General features: G+C 39.0%; 1 protein-coding gene across 1 annotated transcript in view; it reads left to right on the top strand.

Moving 5' to 3' along the window:
- RIC8B (RIC8 guanine nucleotide exchange factor B) overlaps positions 1-15,930 on the top strand; it is a 154,035-nt gene that overhangs the window by 74,795 nt on the left and 63,310 nt on the right. Inside the window, exon 4 of the mRNA XM_006897539.1 lies at positions 3,198-3,292. Within this exon, the coding sequence (XP_006897601.1) occupies positions 3,198-3,292 (95 nt within the window). The remainder of the gene's footprint in view (positions 1-3,197; positions 3,293-15,930) is intronic.

The following is a 15,930-nucleotide window of genomic DNA, read 5'->3' as shown; positions in this document are numbered from 1 at the left end:
CAACTCCTTATTCTGACAGTGGAGCTCCCTTATGAATTCTGTATATGTGAATATATTTCACTTGACTTGTACTTGAAAGCATTTGTGTACTAAGTAGTTTTTAGTCTTTTTAAATAGCTTTTGAAGTAATTGGAGGTTTCCTAAGTATAGCATTCCCAAACTCTCCTAGATTTTCATAATTACCTCCAACTTCAGGTGTCCTCTTAATTACTAAAAACCTGGGAGAAAAGATGACTTTGATGAAAATTACTAAAACTATAGGGGACCAAGAACTCATTAAGTGACACAGTCAACAAAATCTTTCAAATATCTCTGTGTGTGTGTGTGTGTGTGTGTGTGTGTGTGTGTGTGTATGCCTCAGGAAACTATGAACTGTGATAAATGACAGTAGTTATAGAAAGGCTTCAGGGTTTTTGCTTGTTCATAGGGTCAGTATGAGTCATGCTCGACTCGGCAGCAGTCAGCAACAGTATACTTTTTTTTTTTTAACTTAGAGTTAATTTTTCATCACCAACTTAATTTCCCACCACTTGCATTCTTCCCTCTGACTTTTTATATCTCGTTGATCCCTCTGTTGTTTTTAGCTGCTGCCCACTTCACTTACACTCACAGGAGTCTTCTGTACAAAAAAAGAAAATGTTGCCTGGTCCTGCCTCATTCCTGCAATCAGCAACATGTTTGAGTTCACAGTGTGATTGGTGTACAGTCCATCTCACCAAGGATCTCCCATTTCTTCTTTGCCCTGTACTCAACTAGATCTGTCAGTTGATTGCTATTCTTGATGATATGTCCAAAGCAAGCAAATCATAATGTTGTGATCCATAAGGTTTTCGTTAGCTAAGTTTTGACAGGAGATCAACAGGTCTTTCTTCCTAGTCTGTCTGAATCTGGAAACTCAACTGAAACCCATTCAAATGAAACATTTCAAAGGAAACTCTTGAGGCTTAATGATCAGGAGTTGTGCTGCCAACCCAAAGGCATGTGCTTTGAGTCCATCAGCTGCCCTTTGGGAGAAGGATGGGCAGTCCTCTCCCCATACAGTTTATTGACTCTGAAAATGCACTAGTGGGTCAACGATGTGTGGGTTCCAGCCAGCCTGACAGTGTATAATAACAACAGTAAGAAGTGCTATAGCCTCCAGCATAATATCAATGCACAATCTTCCACAGTACAGCTGACTGACACACAGTACATCTGACTAACGCATGGCTAGAGGTTTAACATGACTACCAGTGAGTAAACATTGGAAAAACATATCATTCAAATCTCTCAGTATTTTATGACTTGTTAGTACCATTCATAGGAAGCTATGCTGCTGACCCAAAGGCAGCGCCTCTTAAACAGTTCGTGTCCACCAACAGCTCCTTGGGAGAAAGACAGTCTCTTTCAGTATAATGTGCGGCTTTTGAAACCTGCTGTTCAGTCAGCTGTGAAAAACTTCTCACTCAACAGCAGTGAAAGAGAGCTTCCAGAAGGAGCCCTGGTGCCGTGGGAGTTGTTAGGCTTTTAACCAGAAGGTCACCATTTTAATCCACCACAAGTGCAACTTGGTTGGTTCACAGAGTCCCTGAGTTTGTATCCTCTCAGTCCTTGTTCCTGAGACCTGGCCACCAGGACAGGATGGGGATAGAGCTGTGGCAGCATCTCCTTGCTGCCCAGTCTTCATTTGTTTTCTGCTCAGAATTTCCACTCTTACTGGTAGCATGAATATTTTGAAAGTATGACTACAGATAATATTGTAACCTTGTGTTAAAGGAAGTGTGTACTCTTAGGACATTTGAAGGGAGCTCTGGTGGTTTATTGGTAAACAGCTGTGGTGCCAAACCCAAAGGCATTTGGTTCAAGTCTCATCCCCTGCATTTTACTGCCTCTAAAAACCAATGCAGGGTCAGCTGTGAGTCATTTCCAGCCTGACAGTTCATGACAACAGTAGGATAATTGAGAAAGCAATTGCTTATATCAAGAGTGTATATCAGGGTGTGGAAGAGGAGAAATAGGAGTCTTTGTTGCTGACTTTGGTACCAGATAGCTTTCCTAAGCCATTCCCTGGCCTCAAATTCTACCATTCTAGAGTGTACACGGTTACTGAAAATAGAGTGTACATATTGTATAAGTCAGTCCACCAAGTCCTTATCCTCATTCTGTGTGCTGTGAGATACTTAGATTCAGTCCAGTTGAATTAAAAAGATAGACTTCATGGAAGATGAGCAATCTCTTCCTGTTAAGGTTTTACAGCCTTGGAAATTTGGCAGTGTGTATTTGTGAATCAAAACGGATTCTACAGCATTCAACTCTTAAGGAGGAGCCAGTGCCTGAAGCAAGAAGTCATACTTGGTTAGGTAGAGGGTCGGTGAAGAAGAAAATCCCTCAGTGAGACCAGTTGGCACAGTGACTTCAACAGTGGGCTCAGTACAGCAGCAGCTGCGAGGACGGCAGAGGACCAGACAGTATTTCATTCGGCTGTATGTGAAGTTGTTCAGAGTCACACCTCCAGAGGAGCTTGCAAATTGCTGTTATGCAGTATCGAGTTGGAGCTGACCCATAGCTGACCTTCCAGAGGGTCTTCAGAGGCAGTAAATCCCAAAGGAGAAAACTGACCATCTGTGTCCCATGGAGAAACCTGGTAGATTTGAACTGCATATCTTGGAGTTAGCAGTGCACTTTGTTACCACTAAGCCAGCAGAGCTCTCTTGAGATTAGTGAAGTTAATAGATTGTAGCTTTTCATTGAATCATTTTTAAAGTTAAGCAAGCAGATTATTTTTTTAAAAGACATACAGCCAGTTCTTAAAATAAGTAACAATATTACATCTGTATAGGTTTTTAATTGGCTCATAAACTAGAACAATATATGATAGAGCACAGAATCTAGACTTTCTAGAAATGAGAATATCTCTAGTGGCATCTAGTATTAAGATTGAATTGAGTAGATAAGGCATGGGTACTAACATGCCTCTCATTCCTAGAAATCCCTTAAGGAAATTAGTGACTTCTGACATCAGCATCTGGAACTTTTTGTGGCTGTTCTGTGTGAGAGAGTTTGTTTGCCCAAGGAGTCTTAAGAACATATATGAGGAGTACTGTGTAGGGGCACAGATAGGCTACAGGATGATTCCCAGGGATACAGGAATGTACCAGACTACTTCATCAGACATTCAACTCCCCAATTTCTCCTTTCCTCTTTTTTTATTTGCATAGAGTGATTCTCATCAGTTCCGTGTCATGGCAGCTGTCCTTCGCCATTGTTTACTAATCGTAGGTCCAACTGAAGACAAAACAGAAGAACTGCACAGGTGGGTACCCTCTATATTGATACCTCCATGAAGGGCATCGTCAGTTGCTTTTTTCCCCACCTGCTTTTTAAAATACTTTGACGTACAAGAAAGTAAAAATACTGCATTGAGTCAGATCAGAAATCCTTTACAATACACTGATGAGAAATAGGAGAGTATCTCAGTCCATCCTCTTTGACTTTGTTATAGTGACATTTGTTGCATTCCAAAAGTAAAATCTAGAACAGCAGTAAGAAGAGCACACAGTCATTGAGTACTTAACCATGAGGTGGATTGATTCAGTCACTAGGATAAATTGGGATGGGTGTGTCGGAGACGGTGCGATTGGCACAGGAGAGAGCAGAGTTGAGGGTTGTTGTACATAGGGTCACTATGAGTCGCAAGCGACTTGACAGCACATAACAACAGAAACAACAACTGTGTGGGGCACTGTGCTGAATACTTCTTAAAATCTAACTACTTTTCATGATCTTAACAATCTTCTGAAGTAGAGATCTCCCCGCCCCATCCATAAGTGGGGAAACGGAAACTTAGAAAAACCAAGCAATTTTTGTAAGAGCTGGGATTTGAACCTTGCTGATAATAAATGCTACAGTTTAATAATACACTCCTATTCAGGGAGTTTTGTTTGCGTCGTGGTTAGAAGTAGCCATGCAACCCCAAAGGTATACAGTTCAAACCCATCAGCTCCTCTGCTGAATAAAGATGAGCACTTTCCTCCCATGCAGTTTACAGCCTCTGGAAACCCATTGGAAGGTCAGTTATGACTTGATAGTATGTAACAGCAACAATTTTATTTATTAAAAAAAAATACATATTTTAAGCAATGATAATGTAAAAAATAAAGAGCTTATTAAAATAATTACATCATAGTCAAATACTAGTGTAAGAACAGTCCAAGATTTTTGTTTGCTTATAAGAGCTAGTAGTGAATGATACTAAAGTTTATATTTTTTATAACAACCGAATAAGGATTAATACTTTTAAGAATTAAGAGTTTTCCTAGTTCTATTCAGATTTGAGGAAGACTTCTGACTTGATCATAGACTGATAAGGGAGCTTTACTCTGTAATACTTAAAAATGCTTTTTAACACATCCAAATAAGTCCAAATTGAACACAGATACTTTTGATAATAACTCTGCTTTACAAATACTTTTTGATATTAATTCTGCTTTACAAGTGGATTTAAAGCTTTTCTTAATAATGGAAATTTTGGAGCACTTAATGGAGCTTAGAGTTTATAAAAACACAGAATGGGAAGTAGAATATAGCTCTAATTGTTCTTATCAGTTTCATAATATTTATAATTATTAGTGATTTGTTATAACACTGAATTTGTCAGTAAGTTATCTTGTATGCACTTACAGACTGCCCTGCAAACCTTTTTAAAGATTTTCTTTACAGCTAAGGAGTATTACTTCTTTCTGCAGCTGCGTATCCATTATTTCTTTAATATTCTCGAGACTGCATCTTTAAAAAATAGATTAACAGCAATAAATAATTTTTCTAAAAAGAATTTTTTAAACATGTTGACTCAACAGTGATTCCCCCAATCATGACCCCGCCTAGAATCAATAGACACTAAAACAAAAAGAAGAGTTCTTAATGTCAGGGATAAATGTATTTAAAACAAGAAAAATAGATACCACTAGTTAAACACCATTAACATCACAGGTTAAATGCAAAGGTGTGAGAGAAGTATTTTTCTAAAATTTCTAGATAACTAAAAATACATTACCAAGAATGTCTCTAAATTTAAATATTTAACATAGCACTCAACATTTTGTTAAAGGGGGAAACAAAACGGTGGAGATTTTTTTTTATAATCCTTTTTTTAAGAAGTGAAATGTTTCTCTTGTGATAATACTTGGTTTTTCCCCCTTTTATCTTAAAAGTTGCTTTAATACAATAACTATTAGTTTCATTTAAAGAAAAAGAATTTTTACTAGGGTCAGACAAGACCTGTAAGTTTTTCTTAGATTATTTTGGACGATTGTTAAGCAGCTTGCTGCTGACTTAATAGTTGCTCTTGAATGGCCCTGCTGTTGAGTTGGTTCTAATTTACAGTGACTGTCTACAGCAGAACCAGACCCTGACCAGCCCTGTGTCATCACAAGATCATTGCCTAGTTGTAGTTGCCCTTAGTTGCAGCCACTTATGTCAGTCTTATTAAAAATCTTGCCCTTTTTTGGCTGACCTTCTGCTGTATTAAGCATGATATTCTACTGTAGGGGCTAGTCCTTCCTTAGATAGGTTCAAAAGTACATAAATAAGACGAAGGCTCTCCATCCTCCCTTCCAAGGAGCATTCGGAGTGTACTTCTTCCAAGACCATTTGTTCATTTTTCTGGTGGCCCACAGCATATTTGATATTCTTTACCAACACCGTAATTGAGCGGCATCAGTTCTTTGGTCTTCCCCTAATTGTTCTGTTTTCACATACATGAGATAACAGAAAAGACTCTGCCTTGGCTCAGTTACTCCTTTTTCCTCGAGCTGACTTTTTAACACTGGAAAGAGCTGCTTTGCACCAGATTTGCCTAATGCAATTAATAGTTGGTGTTAACGTCTTGATAGATGTTTCTTTGGATGTTATTGTGGATTCAACTAATGATACCCTTGATGACTTCAATCTTTTCTCCAGTTACCTTAATGTTGCTTGTTGTTCTCTTGTGAGGATTTTTGCTTTTATGCTGACATACTGTCCATGTGGGTGTAGTTATTGATTGACATCAGTAAATGCTTCAGGTCCTCTTTCAGCAAGCAGGGTTTTGTTATCTGCATATCACGGATTGTTAATGGGCCTTCCTCCAAGCCTGATGCCGCTTTCTTCTTCATATGGCCTAGCACTTGGGTTACTTGCTCAGCATACAGATTTAATAAGTGTACTGAAAGGAGCCAACTGGGTACATACTTTTTCTGATTTTAAGCTATGCAGTATCCTTTGGTTTGACAGACAGCTTCTTGGTCTGTGTGTTCAGGAATTCTCTCGCTCTTTTTTTTTGGCAGTGTTATCTGTTAATTTGTTACGGTTCATATAGTCGAATGCCTTTATGTAACCAGTAGAACACAAGTAAGTATTCTCTGCTTTCCGGCATTCCCTGCTTTCTGCCAAAATCACTCTGATAGAAATGATACCCCTCATCCCATATCCTTTTCTGAATCTGGCTTGAATTTCTGATAGGTTTCTGTTGATATATTTCTGTTTTTTATTTATCTTTGGCTCAATTTTGCATGCATGTGGTGATACTCATAATGATAATGTTCAAACAATAGCTCTGCATGTCCTTTTAACCAGAATTAGAGTGATTAGTGTCATTTTGAAGCAGTAATGACTCTAGATTAATCCATTTAAATTCAGAGAAAACTGGGCCAACATCAGAAGGCTGTTTAGGAACCCTGCTAGAATTGTATTGAAGAATATTGAAATTAAAACGTTTTCGGTGGCTGGGGGAGAGAGACAGGCATAAATTAACCAAAAAATTATATTTAAAAAAGTAAATTAACAGAGTTGTTGTTTTGTTGTTAGGTGCTGTTGAGTCACCTGCGACTCATAGAGGCCCAATATACAACAGTCCTAAACCCTGGGCCAATTTTACTGTCTCTGACACATCTATCCCCATTACCCCAGTCACTGACTTAATTAATCTCATTGAGCGTCTTCCTCTCCTGCACTGTCCCTCCACCCTCCCTAGCATGACGTCCCTCTCCAAAGACTGATTCCTCCTTGCAACTTGCCTAAAGTCTGTCAGATGGAGCTTCAGAATCCTTGCCTCAAAGGCGCAGCCTGACTTCACCCTCTCCAGGACAAATCTGTTTGTTCTCCTAGAAGAGTAGCATCTTAATTATTTTCAAAATGTTGGGACTTGGGGTGGGGGGTTTAATTATACTTGTGATGAGATAGGTAAATCTCAACAGAATAAGAGCATAACTAAGCATTATCATCATCAGATAAAAAGAGTTGTGATAATAATTAAATTAAACGTTCATAAAGCCTCTGGACTTGGCACGGAGCAGCTTTCAGTAAATGGGAACAGCTGCTATTGCCACCAGGGTGCTGCTGCTGCTGCTACCACTACATCAGGTACTATTTTAAAAAAGCCTTAATGGTTTTTGATTCAGTATTTCATTCTAAGTATGTTTTCAAAATTGTTTAGTAATTTTTTCTGTTTACCCTTTGATCATATAGAGAACTCTAATTTTCTTCACCTGAGTTATTCTGAATCCCTGTAATGCATACATGACATATGTGATGCATACATGACAGGAACCTGTGAAGGTGTTCTTAGTGACAAACTCATTGCCATCAAGTTGAACCAACTCCTAACTGACCACTAGCTGATTTCTGAGGCAATAAGTCACATGGGAGGAGATTCTTCAGAGCCACCAGTGGATTCAAACTACATCGGTTAGCAGCACAACCCCCTACACACTATTCCACCAGAGAAGAAAGAGTAAAAAAATGGCTTAGGATCGCTTTCTGATATGTTCACTGATTTTATTTAAAAACGAAATTCATTGCTGTGGAGTCAGCACTGACTCAGCTGATTTTGTTTGTTTGTTTGTTTGTTTTTTCTTTTCAGAGGCTGTTAATAGCATGGCAGGAGATTGCCCATTTTTCTCTCCTGTAGAGCAGCTGGTGAATTCGAAATCACCCACTTTTGAGTTGGTAGCACAACCCCTCTCTACTTGACCACCATAAGTCAGTGCCATTTCCCCCTAGAGGACTCAAGGTACACATCAAAAAGGTTCTTAGTTCCACAACGAAAAATGGACAGTCTCTTAGCGAGTAATTGACCTGCCTCTGAAAGTCTGCTGGAGGGTCAGCTCTGGTGGTTTCCGACTCTAGGGCACATAGTAACAACATCTTAAACGCTGTTCAAAACCTGTCGTTTCTTTTCCCTTTTGTTACAGTTCAAGTAATCAGTAGACTATTGGTTGTATTTCACCTTTTTTTTTTTTTAAATTATTATTAATTTTAAAGTTTACAGAGACTGAGGATTTCCATACTTTCATTGTTGCACTTTTTTCCCTGCCCACCCCTCCCCCCAATTCACTCTTCTCTTTGGAAAGTAAAAGAAAAAATTCTTTCACTCTTAATACAATCCCTCCCCCCATCGTGTATTACTAATAATCTTTTCCCACATTTTACTGGTTTTCTCCCTCCCTACATCATAAGCTTAACAAAAGTGGGATTTTTGCCTACCCTGTCTGTCACTGTGTACCCGACTTGTAAAGCGGGTACATAGTCAATCCCCAATGGATAGTGCATGAATGGATGACCTTGCTAGTTACTTTGCCAAGGTGGTTGCAACTGTCAGGTTGAGATTTCCTTAATCCCCTAGTTCTCTGCTTATAAATATACTATGATCTGTATCTGTTCTTAAGGAGTCCTGGTGGCTCAGTTTTAAGTACTTGACTGTTAAAGGTCAGTTGCTTGAATTCACTGATCACTTCATGGGAGAGAAATGTGACAGTACACTTCCATAAAGATTTACAGCCTTGAAAAGCCTGTAAGGCGTGCTTTCTCTGCTATTGCGTATATATGACCCACAATTGACTCAAAATTGGCAGGAGGTTTGGTGTTTGATTTTGGTACCTGTTCCTTTCTGCTTTCTGCCATTCTCTGAATAGTAGTAAGTGGCTCTCTTCCAGTCCAAAACTGATTCTTCCATCTTTTTCCTTCTGTTCCTTGAGATAACATATTTCAGCGTTTATCTTCTAGATCTTCAGTTTCTGCTTTAGATTTTATCCTTCCAAAATATAAACATGCTTAGATCTATCTCATCAGGGGGAGAAAAATTACTTCCTCAAATCTTATGCCCTCATACTATCAGTGTGTTGCTTTCCTTCACTTTGCATTTAAATTATCTTCTCTCCCATTAACTTCTAAGCATTTTGAGAGTTTCTAGTCAGAAAAAAAAATTTAGTATGTGTATATTTATCTGTATTTACAATACATAAATATACATATTTATATTTGTATTATTTGAATTTTATGTGCTACTCTCCTGTTCAATATAAAGTAAAAATGAAATATTATAGAAACAGTAATATAAAGCTTAGTTATTTGGTTTTTTTCCCCCCTAACAATTCATGCACATTTTATTTTATAATATTAATTACAGAACCCATAGTGTAATCACATTCTTCCAGCTTCCTCCCTGTACTTGTAATTAGCCCAAGGAAAAAAGCTCAACACCTTCCTGCTTTTAAAACGTTGGCCTTTGACAAATGCTGCTTTTTTTTTTTTTCCTTATTTGGTTGGTTATTGTAGAGTGAGCGCCTCACTGATGTAACTGGTTAACCTTACACGCCTGTTGTTCGGCGGAAGGATGAGCCCGGGAAATGAGCTCTGTTCCTGGTACAAAGGGTTACCGAGGGCCGTAGCCTCTGAGGTTCTTCCAGTCTCTTTTTTATTATGGTTTTTTAAAGGCTTTGAGTCTTACAGTATATTTTTCCCAACTCTACCCAGGATCTTCTGCTGTGATCCTGACTCAGTGATTATAATGGTCCACTTCTTCTGGTCTCAGGATTTTGGAAGTTGAGGTCCTTGTAAGCTATATTGCCTAGTTTTTCTTAAATAGTTTTTTAAGTTAACCTATCACAAACGTTTTGTTCTTAGGTAGGAAATACTTTTCTTTTTGTTTTGCGCATTTTGTATTCAAATAACTTGGTGATTGTGATAACCTTGATAATTAATCCTGATGACTAACTTTGATATTTAATGATAATTAGCTAACACTTCAGGACACGGTATGTTCTTAATTTAATCAGTTTAGCTTTAAATTTGAAATAATTGCAGGTTTTTGGTGTGTTTTTTTTTTAACTTCTTGCCAGTTCTAGGAATATTGTCCCTTTTTTTACCTCTTAATATTGAAAAGTGAAGGCCTCTGTTATTCTTAACCTTTGTTTGAACTAGCATTTTACTGCCTTCAACCTTTGGTTCTTTACAGGAATTATTGAAAGCATTTTACAGGAGCTCATTCAGTTAAACATGTAAGAAGGATGGGTACTCTCCCTCCCATGCAATTGTAAAGCCTCTGAAAACTCGTTAGAGGGTCAGCTATGCGCCAGTTCTGACTTGATGACAATGAGTCAATCAGTTTAGTTAGAGCTGAATAGGAAATAAAATTGTCATATGTTCAGTGAAAAAAGCAAGTTAATTATCAGGAGAAAGATCAGGCATCACTTCCACCCCTTTAGCTATTGTGATGTAGAGTTCAGCTCTTTTCTTCGGGATACATTGTTGACATAGAAATATTTGTTGTACAGCCCAGATGTGAGTATCAAACTTAATTCATTAGGAAAACTTTATTTCTTTTCTGGTTCTTTAGGAAAAAATAAGTGAAAGACAAACTTCTGTTTTTTCCCCATATTCCATTGGATTATCTTGTGTACCTCCTTTGAATATACTATTTTCAAGGCTCTATTCTCTATTTGTCCTTCAGTTCATGGAACTCTGGCTTTTGCATCTTCTCTTCTGCCAGTATCATGATCTTTTTCAGTATCATATTACCAGTTAACTTCTTGTCAGATATGTTCAGTCATTGTCTGATTTGACCTTTTCTATGGCATTTGCCCCTACTGACTCCTCTTTTTTTCCCCCCCTCTTGGTTTCTGTGACCTCTTTTCTCCTGGTTTTTCTTCCTGTCTGACTGCTTTCTTCTTATCAATAGCTCCTTTGCTGTGAACATTCTTGAATGGTTGTTAGTGGTATAGCCTGTAAATGAATGTTACTGTTATTGTTGTTAGGTGCCTTTGAGTCTGTTACAACTGATAGTGACCCTATGAATAGCTGACCTAAACCCTCCCCTATTGTGTCATCCTCATCATCTCTGACACACTGGAGTCCATTGCTGGAGTCCCGTGTTAATTCATCTTGTTTCAGGGGTTTTCCTCTCCTTCCCAGACCCTCCATCTTTCCAAACATCATGTCACTTTCCAAGGAATAGCTTCACCTAGCTCTACTTCAAAGTATGAAAGACGAAGATTGGAGCACTCCAGCTGCACCCTCTCCAAGATATATCTGTTCGTTCTTTTGACAGTCTATGGGATATTTAATGCTTTTCTCCAGCGCCACACCTTTAAGGCATCAATTCTTCTGTCATCCTCATTTCATTGTCCAGTTCTCTGATGCATATTAGTTGATTACGAAGACCTGGCCTGAATTAGGTGCACCTTAATCTTCAAACTAACTTTTCTCTTCAGCATTTTGGAGAGGTCAGTGGACTTGCCCAGTGCCATACATCTCCTAACTGCTGGTAGGAACCAATCAAGGATGTTGATTTTTGATCCAGGCAAGATGAAATCATTGAGAGCGTCAGTCCTTTCTCCATCTGTCATAATACTGGCTCTTGGTCCTGTGGTGAGAACTTTTGGTTTTTTCGTTTGTTTTTTATGTTGAGATGTAATCCATACTAAAGGCTGTAGCCCTTGATCTTCTGCAGCAAATGTTTCATGTCCTCCTCACTTTCAGTAAGCGAAGCATAATGCAGGTTGTTGATAACTCTACTTCCGATCCTGATGCTATATTCTTCTTCATGGAATCCGCCTTCTCAAATAATTTGCTCAGCCTACAGATTGATTAGGTACAGAGAAATGATAAAACCATGATATACACTCTTCCTAATTTTAAACCATGAGTGTTCTCTTGCTCCATTCGCACAACAGTTTCTTTGTTTAGGTATAGATCATGAGCACAATTACGTGTCCCAGGATTCCCATTCTTAATGTTAGCCATGATTTGTTACGATTCATGCAGTCAAATGCCTTCGCATACTCAATAAAACAGAAATACACATTCTTCAGGTGTTCTTTGCTTTCGGCCAGTTTTCATCAGCTATCAGCAATAATATTCCTGGTGCCATGGCCTGTTCTACTACTGGCTTGAACTTCTGGTAGTTCCCTGTCAATTTACTGTTCCAGCCTTTTTGGAATGACCTTCAACAATATTTTGCTTGCATGAGATACTAATAATATCGTTTGATAATTTCCACATTCTGTTGGGTTACCTTTCTTGAGATTGGGGACAAATATGGATCACTTCCAGTCAATGGGCCATATGGCTGCCCTCCAGATTTCCTGACATAAACTAGTGAGCATATCCAGTGCTGCACCAATTAGTTCCTGTCTTTACCAATGTCTTCAGTGCAGCTTCAATTTCCTTCTTCATCACCATTTAGTCTTATTCATATGATAGTTCTTGACATTTTTTCAGTGTCAGCTAATTCATTTTGATACAGTGATTCTGTGTAATCCTTCCATCCTCTTTTGATGTGTCTTTTATCTTTCAACTCCTAACAGTGCTGCCTATAAAATCATTTGACTCTTATGCCTTAGTTACCATTGATACTATACTGCTTTAGTTTGGACTTTGATTATTTCTAACCTAAACCATTAAATAAGCTTTCACTTAATCATCCTCTCTCCTGCATACTCCACCCTGTGATTCCAAGGTAGCATACTGTGGCTCGCAAGCTATACCTAAATATATTATTATTGGCACATGTAATATTGGCCTGTATACATCGTTTTGAAAGAAAAATTTAGTTGCCAGCCTTTAAAAATCATACTGTCTTAGGTAAATCCTATAACCAAGTTTTGAAGAATTGGAATATCCAGGAGCACTGGCCATATCCAGAACTAGCCACCTAATCTGTGAAACTCATTGAACAAATGAAGATGCCAGATCCTTTGCTAAAAAATTAAGGCTATCAGAACAGCAACACAATTAAGCCAAGCATGTGATCCTTCTTGTAAGCATGGAGCCCTGTGCAGCACAGACCTATGGAGCCAGCCTGCCCACTTCCTTACAAGTAGTTATTAGTTCCATTTGACAAGACCTGCATGCTCTTATTTTCTGTAATATCCATTATTTTCTATTATTCATTTTGTTGAGCTTTCCTCTTCATACATGTTACTTACTTGTTGAATTATTTGTTCCATCTTCCAGAATATTTCTCTTTAAACTTATTTAGTCCTACTTAAAATCCTTCAGTAATCTCCTCTCCTACCCCTTTTCTGATTGAAAATAGAACACCTTACTAAGACTCATTTTAATACCTCACCTGACCCCATACACACGTACATAGACCCTGTGGTCTTATCCTCTACTGAGAGTCCTGCTTTAAAGGCCCTATTGTCCACTTTAGGTTTAAGGATCTGTTTTCTCCACTTAGAGGGAGCTCCGGAGGCCTACTCTGGAGGGAACTGTACTGCTGACCCAGAGGTACGCGTACCTCTCTGGCAGTTAGAATCTTCTAGCAGTTCGTCTGGAGAAAGTCTCCTCCAGTGTAATGTACAGTCTCCTAAAAAGATGCTGATGGGTCAGCTGTGCGTCCATTCCAATTCGATGGAAATGAGTTTTGATGTTTGGGTTTTTGTTTAGACCCACAGCTACTGCACTCCTTCATTCTTCACGATGTCTGTTATTCTGTTCTGTAGTATATGGTCATTACAATAATGTGATCATTGTTCAAAGTGTCTTCATTTTTGTTATGTCCTGTGTTCCAGACAGAGTGCATTGCATGCCTTTCCCTCCATTTAGCCATCACAACAGGCTGCTTGTTAAGTGCCGTCGAGTTGTAAGCGACTCATAGCAACCCTATAAACGAAAGTCCTCAACAACAGGTTAGGGAGGCTTATTTCCCTCTAATTTAGAGATAAGAATGCCAAGGCCTAGAAGAGGTAATTTACCTAACATAGTTTCAGTAAGAAAACCAACTTTGAGTTCAAGCCCAGAATCCTACCTTTCCTTCTTCTTAAGTATGTAGCCCTTTGCAGCATAGATCTATGAAGCCAACCTGTAGTACATCTTACAAGAACTGATTACACTGAAAAATTGCAGAAAGTACCTACCATATGAACAAGAGCCAGTGGTAATGGAGAAAGTTCAGGCTGCACTGAAGGCATTGGCAAAAAATAAGGCCCCCAGGAATTGATGAGATACCCACTGACATGTTTCGGCTAACAGTTGCAGCCCCAGACATGCTCACCAATCTGTGCTAGAAAATTTAGAGGACAGCTGCCTGGCCAACTGGCTTGAAGATCTTTATTTGTCCCCATCCCCAAGAAAGATGACTCAATGGAATGTGGACATTATCAAATAATATCACATGCAAATAAAATGTTGCTGAAGATCATCCCAAAATGACTAGAACAGTATATAGACAGAGAACTACCAGAAGTTCAAGCTGGTTTAGAAGAGGCCATGACACCAGGGATGTCATTGCTAAAGTCAGATTGATACTGGCTTTAAGGAGACAATACCAGAAGAATGTTGTTTGTGTTTTATTGCCTGTGCAATGCCATTTGACTGTATGGATCATAACACATTATGGCTTACACTGAGAAGAATGAGAATCCCAAAGCACTTAATTGTACTCACATGAAACCTGTATGTAGACCAAAAGGTGAATGGAGCAGTTGAACACTGCATGGTTTAAAATCTGGAAAAGTATGTGTGGGTTGTATCCTTTCTCCATAACTATTCAATCTGTCTGCTGAGCAGAGCATTTGAGAAGCTGGAGTCAGTAAAGAAGAATATGACATCAGGATAAACTGCACTGTGCAGTTGACAAAGCCTTGCTTACTCAAAGTGAGGAGGACTTGACACATTTACTGTAGAGGATCAGTAACTACCATCTTCAATATGGATTCCATCTCAACCTCAAGAAGACAAAAATCTCACCACTGGACCAGTAGGCAACATCATGAGAGATGGAGATAAGATTGAAGTTGCCAACAATTTCATTTTGGTTGGATCCAAATCAACACCTTTGGTAACAATGATGTCAGTTTAAAGATTAATCTTTCAGAATTAATCAGGTGCTCCTGATTCAGTTCATGGTGTTTTCAGTCACTTACTATGCATCTGAGAGCTAGACAGTGAATAAGGATGTCAAAAGAAGAATTGATTGATGCCTTTGAGTTGCAGTGCTGGCAATGGTATCTGCAAGAAAGATTGCGTGTCCTTTGGAGCTAAAGACTAAGATACTGCAGAAGCAGCAGTGGAGAATCAGAGACCAGTGTAAGACAGATCAGACCAGGGATAGCCGCCTTACGGAGTCAGAGCCAACAGCCTTTGTCCAGGCGTGCTGGAGGACTTGAGGGAGACACTAATTGGCAGGACTATGAAGGTTTTGGACTAAGAGCAAGCATTGGCAATGGAAGAAAGCGTTTTTGACCCCACCTCCACTTCGATAACAGCCAGACGGTGCTCTGGGCTTAGAGCAAGCAAGCATTAGCAATGGAAGTACCAATGGACTGCCAAGAGAACAAACAGGTTTGTCTTGGGAAAAGGGGAGCCAGAGTGTTCCTTAGAGGCAAGGATGGCAAAACTTCATCTCACGCATTTGGCGCATATTGCTAAGAGACTCTTATTACTCAGAAAGGGGACATCACACTAGAAAAGGTAGACTGTCAGTGAACGAGAGAAAGACGCTCAACGAGATGGATTGACATAGTGACTGCAACAGTGGGCTGATGTGTGTCAGGGATGATGAGGCCGGACAGGGTTCAGGTCTGTTGTTAATATGCTATGAGTCATACTCACCTTGAGGGCACCTTACAACTATCTGTTTTTAACACTTTCCTTCCTGCTACTGCTTCAGTTTCCTCTTACCATTTTTATCAA

This window comes from Elephantulus edwardii, unplaced genomic scaffold, assembly GCF_000299155.1.
Source record: "Elephantulus edwardii isolate Elephantulus edwardi_28Jun2011 unplaced genomic scaffold, EleEdw1.0 scaffold00211, whole genome shotgun sequence".
Classification (NCBI taxonomy): domain Eukaryota; kingdom Metazoa; phylum Chordata; class Mammalia; order Macroscelidea; family Macroscelididae; genus Elephantulus; species Elephantulus edwardii.
This window is presented reverse-complemented; position numbering and strand designations above follow the sequence as displayed.